This window comes from Tinamus guttatus, unplaced genomic scaffold (genome assembly GCF_059628265.1).
Source record: "Tinamus guttatus ecotype Peru unplaced genomic scaffold, ASM5962826v1 Tinamus_guttatus_pri_ptg000356l, whole genome shotgun sequence".
Taxonomy (NCBI): Eukaryota; Metazoa; Chordata; class Aves; order Tinamiformes; family Tinamidae; genus Tinamus; species Tinamus guttatus.
In genome coordinates, this window is record NW_028288890.1 from 4,849,909 (window position 1) to 4,868,741 (window position 18,833).

At 46.4% G+C, this 18,833-nt stretch overlaps 1 protein-coding gene across 3 annotated transcripts in view; it reads left to right on the forward strand.

Moving 5' to 3' along the window:
* The window catches only part of CALN1 (calneuron 1), a 143,900-nt gene that overhangs the window by 89,361 nt on the left and 35,706 nt on the right, over positions 1 to 18,833 (forward strand). For all 3 annotated transcript variants that reach the window (XM_088530135.1, XM_088530136.1, XM_010222814.2), the window contains one exon: positions 1,493 to 1,605. In XM_088530135.1, coding sequence (XP_088386261.1) covers positions 1,493 to 1,605 — 113 coding nt within the window. The remainder of the gene's footprint in view (positions 1 to 1,492; positions 1,606 to 18,833) is intronic.

An 18,833-nucleotide genomic window follows, 5' to 3' on the forward strand; every position in this document is an offset into this window, starting at 1 on the left:
TGGAAAAGGAGACGCTTTAAAGTCTGCGTATCTAACATTGTGTTTAGGTGCAGATAAGGCCACAGAGAGATTTCAATCAGTGGTGCATATACACACAGATCAAGAATATGAAATATAACAAAAGGAATCAATGCCAGCAACACACGGCACGCGCAGTAAAGCCATCACACAGGGCTGCTGCCATCAACAGTGGCATTGTAATGGTGACCACTGCACTGAGCTGCTTCAGCGGGTGGTTTTAGACCCTCCTTATACCTGCCAGTTTAGTAACAGCAGCTACACGGAGAAGTGGATGCTGTGATTTCAGGCTGGATTTAAAGCAAAAATCCGCAAAGTCTTATGGTTGTGAACTCTGTTTCCAAACTTGAGGATGGGCTAGTATATTCCTTTGTGTCAACTGGTCTAAAAACAGACATTTTTTTTTTTCCTTCCAGTGAAACCTGGTCTCTCTTAGACTAACAGGAATGAGATGGAGCAAGAGACAGCTTGGCCTGAGATGGGAGACTTGGCTGGGGAAAGAGGGAAAGAGAGAAATGGTTCCATTCAGTGGGTTTTGTATCTAGAATAGACAAGCCCTGCTCTGGGGTAATATGGGAAGGAATGAGCCCGGCAGAAGGGTTTTCCCTTGCTGCGGTGGTGGGATGGGATAGGGAGGCGAAGTGTAAGGGAATATGTATATAGACAGATAGGAAAAAGGAGATGTGTGTAAGCGTTGAACTGTGCTGTTGAGAGAGGCAGGTATTTTTAAGATCCTTTAACAGACATGAATTTCGCTCTTGTTTCATGATTTTCATTAAGCATCCCTGAAGTTCTCCAAGGGAAGAGCTATATTTGATAAAATGCTTGGATATACTTCAAACAGCCACATGCCTCATTTACAAAACTTACAATATACTGCAGGGGCTTGGGACTGCGTAGGCTCAGTTCATTAATGGCAGGAGCAGTCTCCTCTTCCTGCTAATGGCACTGAAGCCGTGTCTACACCGCCTGCTCGGCATGCCGAGCACACAGGCCTTTTAGGAGACAGATGCTGATGGAAAGCTGAAATGAAATGCCTTGTGGATTCGTAATAGTCTGGCTCTTCCTCCTCCGTGTGCTCCTGCCTCTGGAGGATGGGGTTGGCCCTGTAAAAGCTTTGCAGAGGCCTGACTGTTCAGTGTCTGGTTCAGGAAAGAAGAGCCCTGGCAGCGCTCCTGGCTGCTGTCCTCTTGCTGAATTCTTTTTCTTGAATAGTGACTTGCCTGTAAACATTCTAGAATGGAGAAATGGCCTGTTCATCTCTAGCTGGTCCTAATTTGGGACTTGGGATGTCACGTCGGCCTTTCATTGGGATAATAACAAATGTTGAGTCTTTGTGTACCATGAGGTTGATGTAGGAGGTACCATATTGAGCACATGGATTCTCAACACTTACCAGGTCCAGATGCCCATAGTAGACCCTGGCGCTAAGTGGTACTTTAATGAAAACATTGATCTTTTTCTTTCATTTCAGGGGATGGCCAGGTAGACTTTGATGAATTTATGACCATTCTGGGACCTAAGCTGGTGTCATCGGAAGGCAGAGACGGCTTTCTGGGAAACACAATAGACAGCATATTTTGGCAGGTAAGTGGTAATCTGTTAAATGCAGCACTAGCCAAGGAGTATCAATGGCTTCCAAATTAGCAGTGATTTGTTGGGAAGCACGAGGTGTTTTTCTGAACGGGGATGTCTGGGTAAAGGCTATTGAGCTGCCTTGTGATGTGCACTGCGTAACGTCGTGCCGCGGTGCGGGAGTGACCTCCTCTCGGCGAGATGCCTTCCTCCCGCGGAGGAGGAAGAGAAAGCGCCTGCGTGTTAGTGGCTGTGATTGAACTGTGGTAGAACACAGCAAAGCACCGAGTTATTTTTGCAACACATTTGGGGACAGTTTGGAATTCATTTTGGAAGAAAAAAAACATTAGATTAATTAGTTTTTGAGTTAGAAACCTTGAACCTGCCGGGCTGCTCGCAGAAGGGCACTGCTGTTCATCATCTGCTTGGCTGTGGCTAATGCGTGCACCCAGCAGATCGAGTGTGTGCTATGCAGGTCGTTGTTTCTCAGTGCTTCCGTGGTTAATTCAGGTCCAAGGCTGAGGATAGTTGTTTGCAGGGTCTGTACCAGTCGTATGTGTTGTTGGGTCCCTCTCGTCCTACCTGTTCCAGGCATGGGATGGAAGGCAGGTTTTGCACTGCAGAGCTGCCTTGCGCTATGAATTCAGGCAGGATTAGACCTTCCTGGGAAAACAAGAACAATCCAGACCATTGGGGCAGGGATTCAAAATCTCCCAAACACAGTGCGGCACGTTGCTTGCCGATGGATTAGATGTGTGTTTTCCTGGGAGATCAGTGCTTGTGTCATTGATCACTCAGCAGCCTTTGCTTGCTAATGAACCTGGACTACCAAGCTCCTGTGCATCGAGTCAAACCTGGAAGCATTTCTGTCTTCTGCTACTATCCTCTGGCACTACTCAGGCTGAACTCTGTGGCGTTTTTTAATAGTCTTTTACAGTCCTTTAAAACTTGTTCTTGGCCTCCCAGCAAATGATATAAACAGTCCTGGAAACTCTGGTCTGGATTCCAGCATTCGGCTGTCAAAGCAAGCGCTTAGCGTTGGCGAGGTGCAGTGGTTTATAGCGTATCTGGAGGGGATGCTGTGGTTGAGCTCACACTATGCGTGGTAGGACTGTAGCAATCATTAATGTTTTTACTGCCTCCCTTGCGTCCCGCGAGCCTCCTTGCCATGCGTGACTAATGGGGAGGGGAGGAAATGCTAGCTCGTCTCATGAAGCAATTTGTGTCTTCAAGAGCCCCATGGCAAGACTCACTTCACAGGAGCCACTCAAGAAGCACGTGTGCCCATTGGAAAAATGATATTCCTGACCTGAGCTCTTTGGTGGGGAAGCAGAGAGGACCGGAGTCCTCCCTAAAATCCAGCTCACAGGTTAACCCATTTAAATGGCTACACTGGGTTCACTCAGAGGTTTGAGAGGAAGGAAACATGAGTATGATCTGGTTTTAGAGCAGGGAAATTCTTGGGTTTGGGTTTTGCTTTGCTTTTTCCACCCAGAACCCTTGTTTCCCCACCATGTGTGGATTCATACCCATTTTCGCCCTGAGTCAGTGGTGGATTAAATTAGGAGAATGTCAGGAACTCACATAATCAGCAATTAACACTGCCTCTGTACACGGTACACTCCTGGATTCCAAAGCGCTTCCCAGGAGAGTCCAAGTCCAAGCTGCTGTTTTAGACATGGGGAAAACATGAGGTCTGGAGAGGGAATGGCTTAACTCAAGATTGCACTGCAAAACTTGGTAAATTCGGGTGAGCCTGGGAAGGGAAGGTGTCTTCTGTGTCTCAGTCAGGATCCTATAGGGACCCACATGGCGCAAGGGGTGGTGTCACAGTCAGTTGACCCATGGGCTGGGTGTCCCTGATTTACCGATGTTCATCACAACACTGGATGTGGTCCTGGCTTAGGGGGAACTCAAGGGATATTAGAGCAGTTTTGATGCTTATTTGATGTTTGTTTTTCAAAAGAGAAGGAGCTCTTCCTTCAGGAATAGCTGGCTGAACTTTGGGAAACCTCTCCCCAGAGCTGCATGCATGCAGCAAAAGACATCTTGAAGAGGCTCTTGTGTTGGGCATAGCAAGAGAAAATATATGTTGGAACCCAGAAATTGCATTCCTCTCTTCCATCCAAACAGCTTTCCCCCAGCTGTCCTTATTTTGGCTTCTGGGCCATTTTTGCTGAGGGTCCAGCTTCTTCTGCCATGGCACATTAGTGCAGACTCTCTTCTGAGTGCCCTTTAATAGCGTGTTAAATAATGCAATGACAGAGTTAAATAATAAACAGTGGCAGAAGGGGAGAGGATTTCAAAGGAAGAGGCGAGGGCCTGGAGATGCATTTGCAGATGTAACTGGGGGTGAGGAGGTGGGATAGAGGAAGGCGGTTCCAGATGGCAGAAAATGTAGAGGGGAAGGATCTTACAGCAACACTAGTGGGGCTGCAGGAGACAAAGACGGGGCCTAAACACTGGAAGAATAAGGATTGGAGAAAGGGATCACCCATGGTGCAGACAGACTTGAAATAATAAGGAGATGATGTATTCACTCCTGTTGTATGCGTTGCCTGAAGAATGAGAGTTGGCATCTGCTGAGACCTGGGTATTGGCAGGTATTAGAGACACAGAGGGTCTCTCAGATATATTTTCCCTCCTTGATTTCCCATGTGGGCTTTAAATTGAGTCATATCAGTTTGTGGTGGAGGCAGCTGACTTGCTTTCCCAGGTAGCAGCGATCAGTTCTGCTCCAGTTAGAGCAGCTCTCCGAGGCCTCTCAGGAGGGCTAGAGAGGTGTGTGGTGGGAGGGAGAAATCATCCCTGCAAATCATATTTCAGGCCAAGTCAGTGCAGAGCAGTGGTATCAGGAGAGCGGAGGAAACATTGACTTTCCCTGGGAAAACTTACCCTTCCTCGAGCTCGCTAGCGAGCCGTAGTGCGCGGGAAGCAGTTTGGCGGAGGACGTCTCCGGCCGCCTTGCGTTCCCTTTCCCAATGGTTTCCCTTTCCTCATGCCGACTGTTTGCAAGTGAAAGTAAAACGTACGCACATCTGTAACTTATTTGCGGACAGAAAGCAAGGAAACCCACGCAGGGAAATGCCATTCGGGCCGCGGTGCAGTCCGTTTCTACCTGGCCAAAGAAAACTGCTGGTTTTACAAAGCCTTTCGCAAGAGCGTGAGTCACAACAGGCAGGGATTTGTTGAATACACAGCTCTTAAATACACAGCTGTGCCCAGACCCAGCAGCTCCTTGCCTTCACACAGGATTACTGCCCCTTTTCCTCTCCATCTTTTTCCTGTATTTATTCGAGAATTGTCACCCTCTGTGTCCCTTCCTCTGCCAACTGCCTCTCAGACGTTCCTGACACAACTCACACTGGATGCTGGTTTTCTTTCATGTGCCAAGCGGTAATTTGCAGTGCTTTGGTAGCTGCTACATGATCAGAGAGATGGTGTTTGGTTAATTTTCAGCTCTGAGAATTTGTATTTCAGGAGTTCATGGAACATGAATCTAGTTCCAGTTGTGCACACAGATAATGGGCCTTGGAACAAGGGGATTTGGGGGCCTTTTTGGGCCATCCATATCCATACAGTGCTTTATTTAGGTGAAGAGCACTACAGAAAAGACAAACGTCACTGCTGGTAAATATTAGCTCTTTTTTGGACTTACCATCAACCAAAACCCAAATCTGCTTGCTGTGTTGCTCTGTTCTGAAACAGATAAGAATAAAAAGAGAGGGGAGGAACTAGGCTTTTGTGCTGATTTAGGATTTTTTGTCCAGAGTGCTTTCAAGAGCAGAGACCACCGGGAACAAATGTTAAATAGTTCCCAGGCAGCCAGTGTAACGGATCTGCAGTCCCTGGTGGAAGGGACAGATGGTAAGAGAAACAGTAATGTTGGATTACAGACTTTTATTTAAAATGGACCTCTTTGTCCGGTTTAAAATACTTTTGGAAGTCATAACCATTTTTTTTCCTTAGGTTTGAATGGTTAAACAGTGGGGCCATGTCTGCCTTGGATGCAGAATATGTTCTGAACCCAGCAGACTTGATGAGCTCATGTTGCAAAGTCAATACTGCATACAGGGATGGTTTGAGAGCAAAGGGCTGCCTGCTATTTTTGTTTTCCTTCCTCTTTACAGTGTGCACGTGGAAGCTGCAGCTTGTGCTAATGAATGACCTGAGCAAGGATATCGGGAAAGTTTGTCTTGCAGGGGGCAATGGCACTGCATCATCTGCTCAGACTTGGTGCCTGTTTGTCACGTTGGGTATCACACAGTGTAATTTACTGGCTTTCAGGAAGAGGCAGTTTGCTTTGGAATAAATAAGGCTGCTTCACGGGAGCCTGAGGACTGGAATACCAACATGGTCCTTCGGGCTAGGGAGATGCTGCTCAGAGATCCTCTGGTTTCACTGTTGCAACCGCCTGGTCCTTTCGTGGGGACAGATGGAGCATCAGGGAGGCAGGTCCTGCTAGCGGAGCTGCTCTGCAACCAACTCTGCTCTACGGACTTGGGGAAAACTCCTTTTCCTCATGCCTCCACACAGACCTTTGCTCCGGGGCAGGATACCCTGTACTTTCTGTCTTTGATAAAGATAGGCTGAAGCTGAAGGTAGATCCTGCAGCCACCCTGTCCCAGGGAAGGAGGAATAGGCAGGGATGGGACAGAGCGCTGCCTTCCCAGTGCTCCCGAGGCCAGCAAGCTCAGCAGTCCGCTAGGATGTGCCGCATGCCGGGGAACGTCCCGGTGTGGAGTGCTCCGTGGTGAGCACGGAGCGGCGCGGCTGTTCGGGGCTGCGCGCGGGCAGGCGGGGGGACGTGGTCGCGTGGGGACACGGGACGTGGCGCGGCTGCTGCCGCCTTAGCCATTCAGCACGGGAAGCTGCCCATCCATAATCTGTTTGCAGTTGTCACTGCAAATGGAATGACGTCCCCGGGAGAGAGAGCTGGACTATCGTGAACTGGTCAATCAATTAGTGCTTTAATAGAGTGAAATGAAGGAGAAAATGTGTGAGAAGCTCCATGGCACAGAGCAGGGTACAGGAAAACCTGGGAGGTGGTGATGCGGGAGGAAAGGCAGAGGATGAGGAGGCGGTGTCGGAGCGAGGGCTGAGTGCCTAGATGAAGTCCAGTAGATAAATCTACTATAATCTCTCCCTCAGAACATACATGCAGGTTTCCTCTTTGCCCTCCAATGAGGCAATTTAGAGTTGAAAAACTGCTTAGCTTTGCTTGCTTAACCTCAGCGGAGTTAAAATGATAGAGCTAGTTTGGAAGGTCAGGGAACGAGGTGATGCTTGGGGTTGTTGGTGGCTCCTGGCAGTGCAGATTTCACAGCTTGGACTGAGACATGTGTGGGAATGGGAACTGCTGCCACTACTCGGAAAGTATGCTGAGATGCGAGGAGGAAAGACCAGCCTAATAGTATTTGCAGATCTCATACATGTTCTGCTGACCTCTCTCGATGATGACTTCAGGCTTGAGTTGGGAAACTCCGCGGCTGAAAGCTCGGGTGCCAGAACTTGGTCAGTGGGATAACTGGGGCTGTAACACTTGCACCATTGCTTACTGGTAAACTCCCAGCCATGCACATCCTGTCAGCCCCAAAGAGCACCCATATGGAGCCTTCTGCTAATAAACAGTGATCTCCACTCCACTACAATATTTGGAAAGTTATCAGCAAGTTGACTGTCTGAGTTTTGGTTGTTCAACCTGAAATGTCTTGAAGGAAACTTGATTTCCCCTGCAAAGATGTCCTGTACTTCCTAAAGATCTACCTTTTCTAGGGTTTCCCAAGCAGGATGCCACCAAACTCAAAATGGTAAGGGTTTGAGACCTTCCTACTGCCTCCTTCACAGAAACCCCTCTAATCCGAACTGTGAGCCAAACATCCCAGAGCATCGAGCAACTGTATTTCCAGCAACAGCTAATGCTAGTCCCGTTCAACCAGAGTCATTGAGTTCTCCTGGTTCATCGTTATTTCCAGCATCCTGGCCATACCCTGCTTTGGGAAGTTAAATGTGTCCTGTAATATTCATTCCCGCATTTTAAACCTGATCTGTATTTTTCTTACATCCAGCCTTAAAATGTTACGAAATTTCACTTTGCAAGGAAAGAGCACTGCTGCAATGCGCAGGGTGGCTCTGCCTGTGTAGTTGGTATTGATAGTGTGCAGTTCACCTCAGCTAACCTGGGACACTGCCTTGTTTAGACTCCCTTCAGAGTTAATGGAAAGAAATAGCCACTTCCAGGGTGCAGTTCCAGGGATTCGTTTTAGACATCAGCCTCAAGAAGAGATGAATTGTGCTGCAAAACTGCCCGTTTTTCTCCGGTTGCTATAAAGAAAGTCTAAAAAAGTGGCTCAGATGGAGATATGCACTGGGGACAGCTAAATGCTGCCTGATGAGTCCCACCAAGGGTGTCAGAATGCCTTTGGATTTACCTGCTGCAAGGCAGCTCTGTCAGTGCCAAGAGTGTTATCAGGAGGAGGAGGACAGTTCTGACTTCCTTATTGAATCTGTTTTGTTGACAAAGAGATTCTCACTAAGCATGTGGCACTCGGTAGTTGTTCTAACATCTTGAAACTGAATGCTTGCAGGTGATGAATACGTCAACATTCCTCTGCACCACATGAAACTGCCAGTGGCCAGGGCAGTCAGGAGCGACTGATAATGTTCGGGTGCCCCCGTGTTTGTTTATTTCTATGTAGGGACCTCATTTTTATTAGTATACATTTGTCCTGTAAAAAAACGAGTTATTTATAGCGAAATTTAGTGCTCAAAGTGAAGACATTGAAAATTGCAAAGTTTTGAAGACACTCATGGACTAAAGCACGACTGGTACCAAGAGAAAGGCAAGACTTTGATGTCCCACTGTGCTTTTCTGCTCAAACGGGCTTATTTTTACCTTTGCTTATTTTTACCTTTAGCCTTCTGAAAAGGCCCACAGCTTTTGTTCCAAGAGTATTTAAATCAGGCAGTTTATATAAAGAGGCATCCTGCTTGCTGGATGACAGCGTACGATTGCTCTGGCAGGTGGTGATTTTGGTGTGTGCGCACACCAAGGCACTCACGTACATATACCCCAGCCATCTCTTAAGGTACAGAAGTTATTTTTCTTCCCTTCCAGGTTCTATATAAACCCAGTTGGTGTGTCAGTCTGTTACTGGTATGTTTTTGGCCTCTGCCCGATGAGTGCAATAGGAACTGCACTGTCATTCTCTCCATGATCCACTTGGAAATGTGACAATCATCAGCTGGGATGTGCCTGAACCATGGCTGGTGTCTGAACCATGGGCTGGCAAGAGAGTTTCTTGCTTTTTGTGGATTCTGAGCCACGAGGGTCATCTCCATACACATTGCTTGGTCCCTTGAGAGCATGTTGCTGGTTTTGTTGGGGGTGAGATGGCTCTTTTCCTGGAATGTACTTTTTGATGGTGATGCCTTTGGAAGGGACCATTAGGTGACCGTAAGGACCATTAGGTTCTGTCTTCAAAGGATCTCCCACACTCCCAGCATCCCAAAGTTTTGTTTGTTTGTTTGTTTGGTTGATTTTTTTCTCAGAAAGAGACTCCACTGTCACTAAATCCTAAATCAGCAGCAGATCTCACAATCTCTGTTTCTCTCTGTCCAGGTAAGCATCTGCAATTCAGATGTCATAGAAGAGCAAATGTGCTCACACTACCTGTGGCTTGTTGCATGTTCTTTTAACAGAATCATTTCTTGCACTGCACTGCTGTTGTTTTCTGGAGGAAAATTTTCACTGACTATAGGAAAAGTAAAGTGTAGTAGCACTGTGAGCAAGAGAGAACATTTTTCACTCAGCAGATGGCTGAGGACACGGGCTGAGCTGGGTTTGCTCGTGTGAGCCAGATGAGAGGTGGATGTTATGGCATTGAAGAAGGACCTACAGGTCCTGGCTGCCAGACAGCTCCTACAGCACAGTGCGTAACTCAGATTTTCCCAGTGTGTGTCCAAGATTTTCAGTGCAGTTTGCTAGAGCCTGACAGCTGAAGCCAAAAGAGAAGCTACCTGGTACCATCAAGCCCTAAGCGATGCCCTGGTTACGTGTTATGCTTCTCAGTTGTATCAGCAAAATAAAACCCTTGGGTGTTAAACCCCTGAAACGGCTGGCAGCTGGGGCCAGCGTCAGATGCTGGAGTGAGTTGGAGCATTTTCTGTGTTGCAGCAGCAAAGGGCCGAGCGCCGCAGGTTCGGTGCTCCGCAGAGGCAGGAATCGCATCACGAGCGGCTCCGCGCCCGCCCTTTCAGCACTGCGTCCTCCCTGGAGCAGCCTGCGGCGGGGAGCACGAGGGGAGCTGGCAGCTGTGCCTTGTCCATGGCATCCCCTCGTCTTCACGGGGCACAGCCTTGCTGTCCCACATGGCTGCTGTTTCTGAGGAACTTGAGATTTCCCTTTGTGGCAGTGGGTAAACCCATTGGAATTTGGAATTTGGGATCTTGCTTTCTCCCATACTTTTGCATGTCCCGGCCATGTTCTTAAGGATCCTTGTCATGATTTTCTGAGGGTTTTGGGGCCCTGGCACATGGTTCCTCAAGCACCATCTGTCTTGAGCTGTCCAGACCAGGAGGAGGGAGGTATTTCCTTGGCTATCAGGGAGGAGGTGTTTCCTTGGCCATATTAACATGCAGACATGGCCTTGGTGTGGTCACAGCTCCATCCTACACCTGTCTCCTGCTGTCCCCATCGCAGGAGGGGGAAGACGGGGATCGTGGCTGCCTCCACAGCCACTCACAGGTCTCTGCTTTCCCTCAGTGCCCCTTTGGTGGCCACAAGCCTGGTTTGGGCCACCCGCCTCCCACCCTTCCCTTTGCACAAGCCCCTTGTTCATTTTTATCAGGAACTTGTGACGTGTCCTGCAAGCCGACCTGGTGCAAATCTGTTTTTTTGTTGTTTGTGGAGAATTAGATGTGTTGCAAGACGGTGTTCCTGGGATGAGAGCATGGCCCCAGAGGCCAGACAGGCCCTGGTAATCTGTTCCCCTTTACAACCCAAGGGCTTTCTTAATGCAATTTTCCAACAGAGGCATAAGCCAGTTTTGCCAAGTGGGTGGGAGGATGCTGAGCTCAGAGAGAAATTTCCGGAGGTCTCTTTTATAGCAAATTTGCCACTTCTCAGAGAAATTGCTTCCTTGTCTGCATGCTTCTCTTCACCTTCATTATTCTGTTTAATGTTGCACACTGGAATGTGCAGCTGATAGTCCTGATGCAGCCCCTAGGGTCACAGAGCAATTTTCTGCTACTATTACTGGAGTAACACACTATGCTCTAAAGTGGTAATTAAAATAAATAAGTCAGCCAGTACATTTACTCACAGTTATGAAGATGCATCAGGGTGGAGGGCTGGCCATATTTATGGCAGAAGTCCAGAGCAATCCAAGAAGAACAGGGGAAGAAATCAATGGAGGTGTAAACTTGGGAGACACATTCAAAACTTCTTGATCTCTTTTTTTTCCCGTAAAAGTGAGCAGACCCAGCAGGTAAGGAAAGGAATAAGATCTATGTTCAGAATATGCCAGGATGATTTTAGAGGTCTCTCAGATGTTTATTTAACTGTCCAACTTCCCTGTGATGAACAGGGAAACAAACCTCAGGATATGGCCTAGCATGGACGGTGAAGATTAGAAAGAGGGAACGAAGCTGCTCATGGAAACGCTTCCAGTTCTGGACCAGCGCGTAGGATATAGACACTCTAGCCTGGAGGAGAGATGAAAAAAAAGTAATCCTATAACAATGATTTGCATGTTTTTCTGCTATTCCTGCCCTTGCTGAGGGTGTTAGTTTAGATGTTTTTCCCCTGGAGGTTGCTTTGCTCGGGGGACTGTTAACATGAGACATTTGCTGTCAATGCGTCAGTCCCCCTGCGCTCACCAAGCTCAAGTTCCTTCCAAGTTTTTAGAAGTGGCAGAGCAACGAAAAGACAAATGAAATGAACTGTTGCTTTTTAGGGGAAGAGAATCTGCAAAGAGCTGTCACCAAGGCAGACAGGCTGTGCGAAGGTGACAGATTTCAATGCTTTCAGGGACAGTGATGCTCCAAGAAGACAACCCTGTGAACCTCAGCTTCCAACACACCAGAGTGCTTTTCCCCCTTGTATTAAGAGACACTTGAGTCAGAATGACTGTTAATAATCACCCGATGGCTCATTGGGACACAGCCGCAGGTCATCACAAAATCACCCAGTCTGTTATGTTATAATATATCTCTTCTCCACTACCAGGTTCTTCTTGCTGCCTATCAGTTCCATCCTTCCCCGCATTTTTCTAATGCCGCATCCTCATTGCAGGCTGCTGAACTCGGGGCTCTGAAGTGCTCATGTAGTTATTCAAATAGCCTTCAACAGACGATGCCTCTTTTCTTCTGCTGACATTCAAAAGTGCTTGAATCCCAAGGGCAGTTTCAGAGCGAAAGTGGAATATATTATAATAGTGGAATCAAATGATGATGGACTCCTCCAGGAATCGCAGATTTTGCTCAGGAAACGCATGTACCAGAGCCCTTCAAGAAAAGAGCATCTCCTTAGGATTCTTGTTGTTTTTTAACTTGATCAAATGTTTAAGAGAACAATGAGAAACCTCCGTTTCAAGGGTACATCCAGGAAAGTGGCATGGGACCTCAGCTCAAGTCCCGCAGTCCCGAGGGGCTGCAGGCAGGAGCCTCTACCTTCCTCGTCTGGAGGTTATCTCAGCTTCTTATTCCCATATAGAGTAGGGCTCACTTGAATTCCGCTTAAGCACTTGATTTAGGGAGAAAGCTCCCGTTCAGCAATGCACGTGCCTCACTTTAAAGGCTTTAAAAAAGATATGGAGGGAACAGGCAAACAGGGATGGGAGAGGGATGGAAAATGGGTTGTTCAAAAAGAGCAGCTTAGAGCAGCCTTTTGGGCTGGATGTGGGCAGGAGCAGGGTATCCGGAGCCAGACCCGTGGTGCGGTGCTCTCAGCCTGCTGCAATGATTTAAGGATGTGCTTAGATCTGCTCCTCTTGATTCATGTTGGACATAAGGCAGAAAAACTTGCATAAATCTGCCAAAGATCAGGAACTTAAGACCTAAGCCAAAAGCTGGCTCTCCTTGCTTATTTGTACCAAACTCCTTCCCCCGCTGTTGAAACGGTGCTTTTATTAAGACAGCGGGATAAAACCTTAGAGAATAAATAACACTGATGATTAGAGATAATCAAAATGTTTTCATGAAGCCAATTTTATTGAAAAATTACTCTTTGTTTTTTTCCCCCAGTGAAACTTTCATCAAAGACTCTTAGAAATTGTCATTATTCTCAGAATTTCTGCATTGTTTTTACTGAATAACATGCCAGTATTTTTTATCAAAGTGTTTTTAATGGTTATTGGGGGGGTGTATGCTCACAAGCAGTGCTTCTTTCTTATTTATCTGAAGCATGCAAACATTTATCTATCTCAAGCGTTTCAGCAAACAAATCAAATGGATTTTATATTACAGCATTTGCAATGGAAAATGATTCCATTTAAAAAGTGGCAAAATGAAAATGACTTAAAAATATTAGATACGTATTTTTTTCCATTCTTTTAAACTGAAATAATCATTTGTTGAGCGTAACTGAAGAGAGTAGCTTTTCCAGCAGCAATAGATAGCCACGCTGGTACAAATATCTGATTTTGGCCAGGTGTCTCTACTGTTAGTTGCAGACAGCTACAGCCCTTCCTACACACTTTCCTGAGTGCACTTTTTCCAATATAGTGGTGAACTATTTTCTCCACATACTTCCTACTGATCTGCCAGCATTCCCCTGGGCGAGGATGATCATAAGCTCTATACTGAAGGATAATCACTCCTCCTTTGCTTGCAGCAACCCCCTCGGTTACTGCTGCTGCCAGTGTTATTTCTGGCTGTGGCCAAGGACGAGCAGAGCTCTGCACTGCAAGGTCATTGCCCCGGGGAGCGGTGCCAGCCCCGGGGCTGGGGCCGCCGGGCCAAGCAGAGGTAGGATCAGGAGAGCCTCGGACCTGCCGAACCCTCCTCAGCTCCCAGAACAGGTTGTTCTGATTACCGTAGAGACAGCTGACTGTTAATTGCTGTACAGGCATTTAATTAGGTGAGTTAAGAACCCATATCAATCACCGTCATGCACACTTGCATATGAAACGTCGACTCAAAACCTTTATGGTAATCAATGTAGAGCGGCTGATTAAAGTCCATTAAAATTCACTAGAAAAATTCCGATCCTCTCTCCGCTTCCACACCTTCTGTATTCTGTCTGTTTGATAATCATTGCTGACTTCATTTATCATCTTTGACAAAGTGCTTCAGAATTGGACACATTACTGATGGCATCACCAAACCTGGGATATGCTGTTATATGCACAAGCGTATTACTGAAGTACATGCAACTGTAGAAGCAGATGGGAAGAGAAAGTAGGAAAATTTTGATTTATAGCATGCAATCCATAGAAACTGTTGGAAGAAACACCCTGATTGTGGTCTTACCACACTGGTGTGATGCGGAACATAAAAGAAATAGCAGTGAGATTAAAAATCTAATTGCGGCAGTAACTGGTGATCTCAGAAATCCAGTGACTTGTGACTTCTTCCATCCCTGAAACTTCTAATGAATATAAGCATCTTGTTTATGTAGGCTTATTTTCTAAATATGAGTTAAGCGTGGTCTCCTCTTAGTCAGACCTCTCTCAGCTTTCTTTTTCTGAATGTAGGTCTCTTCCCCAACATGTGAAAACATCCCAGCTGCATTATGGCCATACATGGCCGTAATGGATCTTATTGCAAGAATGTGGCAGCAAGGAAGCCTTCACAGAAATGTTTGCATGATCATTGTCTGGCTGAGCCTGTTTTCAAAACCTCCAGGCCTGTGTCACAAGCACTGGTTGATAGACATCTAAATTGCTCCTAGAATTAAATCTAGATCCAGTTAATTTTTGCACCTGCAAATTCTTTTGGGCTTTCAGTCTTTTGAAGAAATGAGGTCGAAACGGTGCATGAAAATGTAGTTACCTGTAGAGAAACTCTGTGTTAAAAGGCTGCATTAATATTGCAATGTTGATGCTTGAGAGAGGAAAAAAAGGAATTAGTGCAGTTCAGCCCTGCAAAGAGACTGCATTAATTTAGCATCTTTCATGGCAATAGTAGGATGTTATCTTAAAAAAATGTTATTGCCAGCTGCTTTTCCCCCGGAGCTGGCTGATGACTCCAGAGTTCCTTGATCAGCCCCTAAGTGCAGGATTGTTTTTATTTTTCCCCCATTATGTCTGTAGATGATCAATACAGAGGTTAGTGCCCATGGGTTGGTCCTATAAAATGTGGCTATTCCTGACAGCTTCAGCAGGATTGCTGCCCTGGCAAGGGCTGTTTCTGCCTTAGAAATCTCCTGTTGTAGCTGACCCTGCTCTGAACTGGGAGCTTGGACTAGCCTCCCTCCAGAGGCACCTTCCAACCTCAACTATTTTGAGTCCATGAAAGCTGCCTGGATAATAAGGGAATAAAAATGATGGGGCACTCCTGGTCCTCGCTCACCTCCTGTCCCAAGTGACACCAGCGTTCTTCTTCAGGGAGATAGAAGGTGCCATCAGTAAGAGCAGTTCAATATTAGGAGAAGAGCAGGAGAGCAAAGAGTAGGAGCCAACATCTAAGTCCAGACATGGAAACAGGTTTCTGGAGGACTTTAGGGACTTTCATGTTTCTGTAGACCTTTCCAGCGCTGTAGAGGTGGTTGTGCTGCCGCATGCAACATATCATCTCCCCATGCTGGATGTTACCTGCCTGGGAAATTCCCTTGATGTTTGGTATTGATGGAACCCCAATGGCTGCCAGGGCTGTACTCATCCTCAACGGAGCCCAGGCTCATTGAGCAGTAAATTAGACCTTTTCTGCCTCTTTGTGGTCACATCAAATGTAAAGTGGTAATCTGTAGCAAATCTGGTCAGGAGATTTCAGCTGTCTGGCTGCAACAGCTCTGTAAATACAGCTGCGTTGCACAGAGCACTCCATCAGTTCTCTGCAGCTGGGATGCAGTCATGGATTCACATCTTTTCCACTCATATTGCAGCTAGCCTGGTTGGCAGACAGCTATGGGTAATGCCAGTAGAAGAGGGGGTAAACACCTCCAGCCCATGTGAAGGGACATTTTCTATAGGTTCGGGCATTTATATTCCCTGCTTAGGACTAAAGCATGAGCTCCTGACAATAAACTGCAAAGAGCTGGGGGAAATTTTGATGCAATAGATACTGTGTGCAAACATTTCCTCAAGTTTTGCAGGGCACATGGATGCAAAGAACCTCTTTGGACTGTCTCCTAAGTCCATGTTGGTCTGGCCCTTTGGCCGTGTTTGCTTTGGTTTGTTGACATGCGGGAGGTGCGTCCTGCAGCTCCAAGGGCTGCATTTTGCAGCAACCCAAGCTCTGGGAGTGTTAAATCCCGCTCTTTGAAAACACATCTGGAGGAAGCAAAACATAGCCAAATGGAATTCATTTTTGTGAGCAGGTCCTGCTGTTATTGCAGTGGATGTGGAGGGGACTCATTTTAAATAACTGGATGCACTTCTTGATAGAAAGCCCAGGCAAGGGTAGTGATCACATCCAAAACAACAAACGCCAAAGGAATTGTAAATACGAGTGTCACTTTACAAGTCTTGCCTATTGCTGGGGATAAATAAAATATTTGATTATGAAAACTTTTGTGTGTGTGTGTTTGTAGAGAGGTTGTCATCTGAAAAGCTGGCGCTAGAGGTCAAAGCTTGTATTTGCTACCAGAGTAGAAGTATTTATTGTTATTAATGCAGAATTTAAGAGCTGAAAAAATACATACAGTTAATAGAAAACACAGACAGATCCGTAAATTTGAAGCAGACTATTGCTGAAATGGAAGTCCGAAATGGAAGGCCTTAATATTGGAGATGGGCTTATACCATAATGCCTGGAATCGGATTTCAGGAACTCTTGAATTGCTGGGTTATAATGATGCGAAAGACATTAATTTGGAAGTTGATTGAAAATACTGCACATACACAAAGAACAAGGGCATTTACTGTCCAAGTCTTTTAAGCCTATTGCATTACATTTACTATATCGGAGGGACTTTTGGACATAATGACAATTCAATTGAATTTGAAGAGGCAGTAATATTATATCTCAATCTGCAGGTCATAGTGGGTGGCTGAGTGATGGAGTCTCATTCGCTTTTAGTATGAACAAGGCATTTGCAGACTTTCAGATCTGACTTAAAATATCACTGACAATGAAAAGGTCACATTCTTTGCAATATGATAACTCCGTGATTCATAAGTTTCTCTTCTCTTTGGAGTGGCGTAAGGTGCTTTTCTTAAACTGCGTATCCCATATTGAGACCTAGAAAATCATTTTTCAAATACATAGCTATGGATCATAACCCTTTCTGAAGAGGAGACACAATTTAAGATGTGATGGGTCCACATTCAAAAGTCAAAGCACCCTGGTTGTCTTCCGGAAGCCGAGAGGAGGCTGCATCAGGATGTACACCCCTCGATCAGAAAACAGTGTTGCAAGGGACCCGTCATATAACATAATCCCACGAGCAGATGCTGTCTAAGTAATTAGCTGTGCTGGTAGATGAAAGGCCCATGCTGAATCGTGCTAAGATCCCTGCTTCTTTGCTATAATTGCTAAAACATAACAGTGCAGAAACAGAAGCTTGGGCAATTGCTTTGAAAAGTTGTTTCCATGTGGCTCAGGGGAAAAGTAAACCAGTTAATAGTTTTTAATTAGTGGTCTGTCCATGTCTTCCCCTTGTCCATGGGGAGATCTGCAAGGAGCATGGCGCTCTTCCCACCATGCGGGTGGCAAAGGTGCTGGCACACTGCACTTGACCATGGCCAGCCAGTGACAGTGGCTTTCAAACCCCTTCCCTCTAGATTTGAGGCACCGTGGGGTGCCCCCCACTTTCTGCTGGTGAAAACAAACTCGGGGATCCTTGCTGTAACAAAGATCCCTGCACAGAGCACTTCAGTGCAGCGGCCTTTAATACACGTCTCCCCACATGTTCTGTTCCCAGAAGCTGGGCTGCTCGGGGCATGTCCCCAGTACCTGCACATAGGCAGCATAAGAAATGTCCATGCCATTTCAGGAATCCATTTTTAACTACCCCATCCTGTCCTGGTCTGTGAGGCCCCTGCTGCAGAACCTGTATCTGGACAGCTTTCTTGTTGTGCCACTACCTCCCTAATTTCCTACCCTCCATTTCTGCCTCTTTACTTGGGAAATCGGTCTGTGCACTACATGTCTTATTTCTTTAAGCACATACAGCAAGACGAATTTAACATCTCCTGGAGCAATGTCTCAGTGCGTAATAAGGTATCGAGGGAGTCCAACTTCTGAAGTCCCAGCAACTAATCTTATCGCCCAGGCAGGACCTGCAGTTGTTTTTTTAGGATATGATGAGATCTCAGGGATAAAATTTTAATTAAATTGATTCCTGTTTTTAATGTACACTCCAGATTTCTCAGTTCCCAAAGATGAGCTGAGCAGGAACTGAGCAGACTCAATGTGCTGAGGGACGCGGCGGTTGCCCCAACCTCTCAGAGTAGCAGGAAGGACTTTATAGTAGAGGAAAGATTTATATAAGTGACAACCTACACTGGTTCCAAACCTCTAAAGCTCGCCGAGGTGAGGCAGGTTTCAACCAGGGGGATCTCCGCACCTCACGTGTCTCCAGCATCTAAGCCAAAGCTGTCGCTGATTTGGCAGCATCACTGGCAAGCTCCTTCCTGCCCTTTCCCAAAGCACCGGAGCGGTGTGCTGGGTCAAGAGCGGGAAATGCAGCTCCTTAGTGGCTGCTCGTCCGCATTCATTCCTGCTGAGACGCCGTATCGAGAGCTTTTAGCACAAACAGTGTGGTTTTCATGCCGGCCATGTGCATCTTCCCTTGCCATCTGTTTTTCTTTTTTTCTTTAATTGCACACAACATGGTTCAGAGCAAATTCTCTGCAACACAACCCGAGATGATGTTCCCAAGGGACACAGAACTCCAGCTCCAGCTCCAAGGGTGAGACCAGTGCATCTCCCTCCTCTCACTTGCTGGGTGTTATTCCATGATACCTAAGGAGTGCAAAACTGGGAATTATTGCAAGCATGCATGTATGTGTATATGTTAGTTTTATTCACAACTTCTTCTGGCAGTTACGGGCATAGGTTATTTATCCTGTGATTAATTTGGGGGAGTTAAAAAGCAAATTGTCTTCTGCCTAAACCCTTTGTCTGCGCTTTTTGAA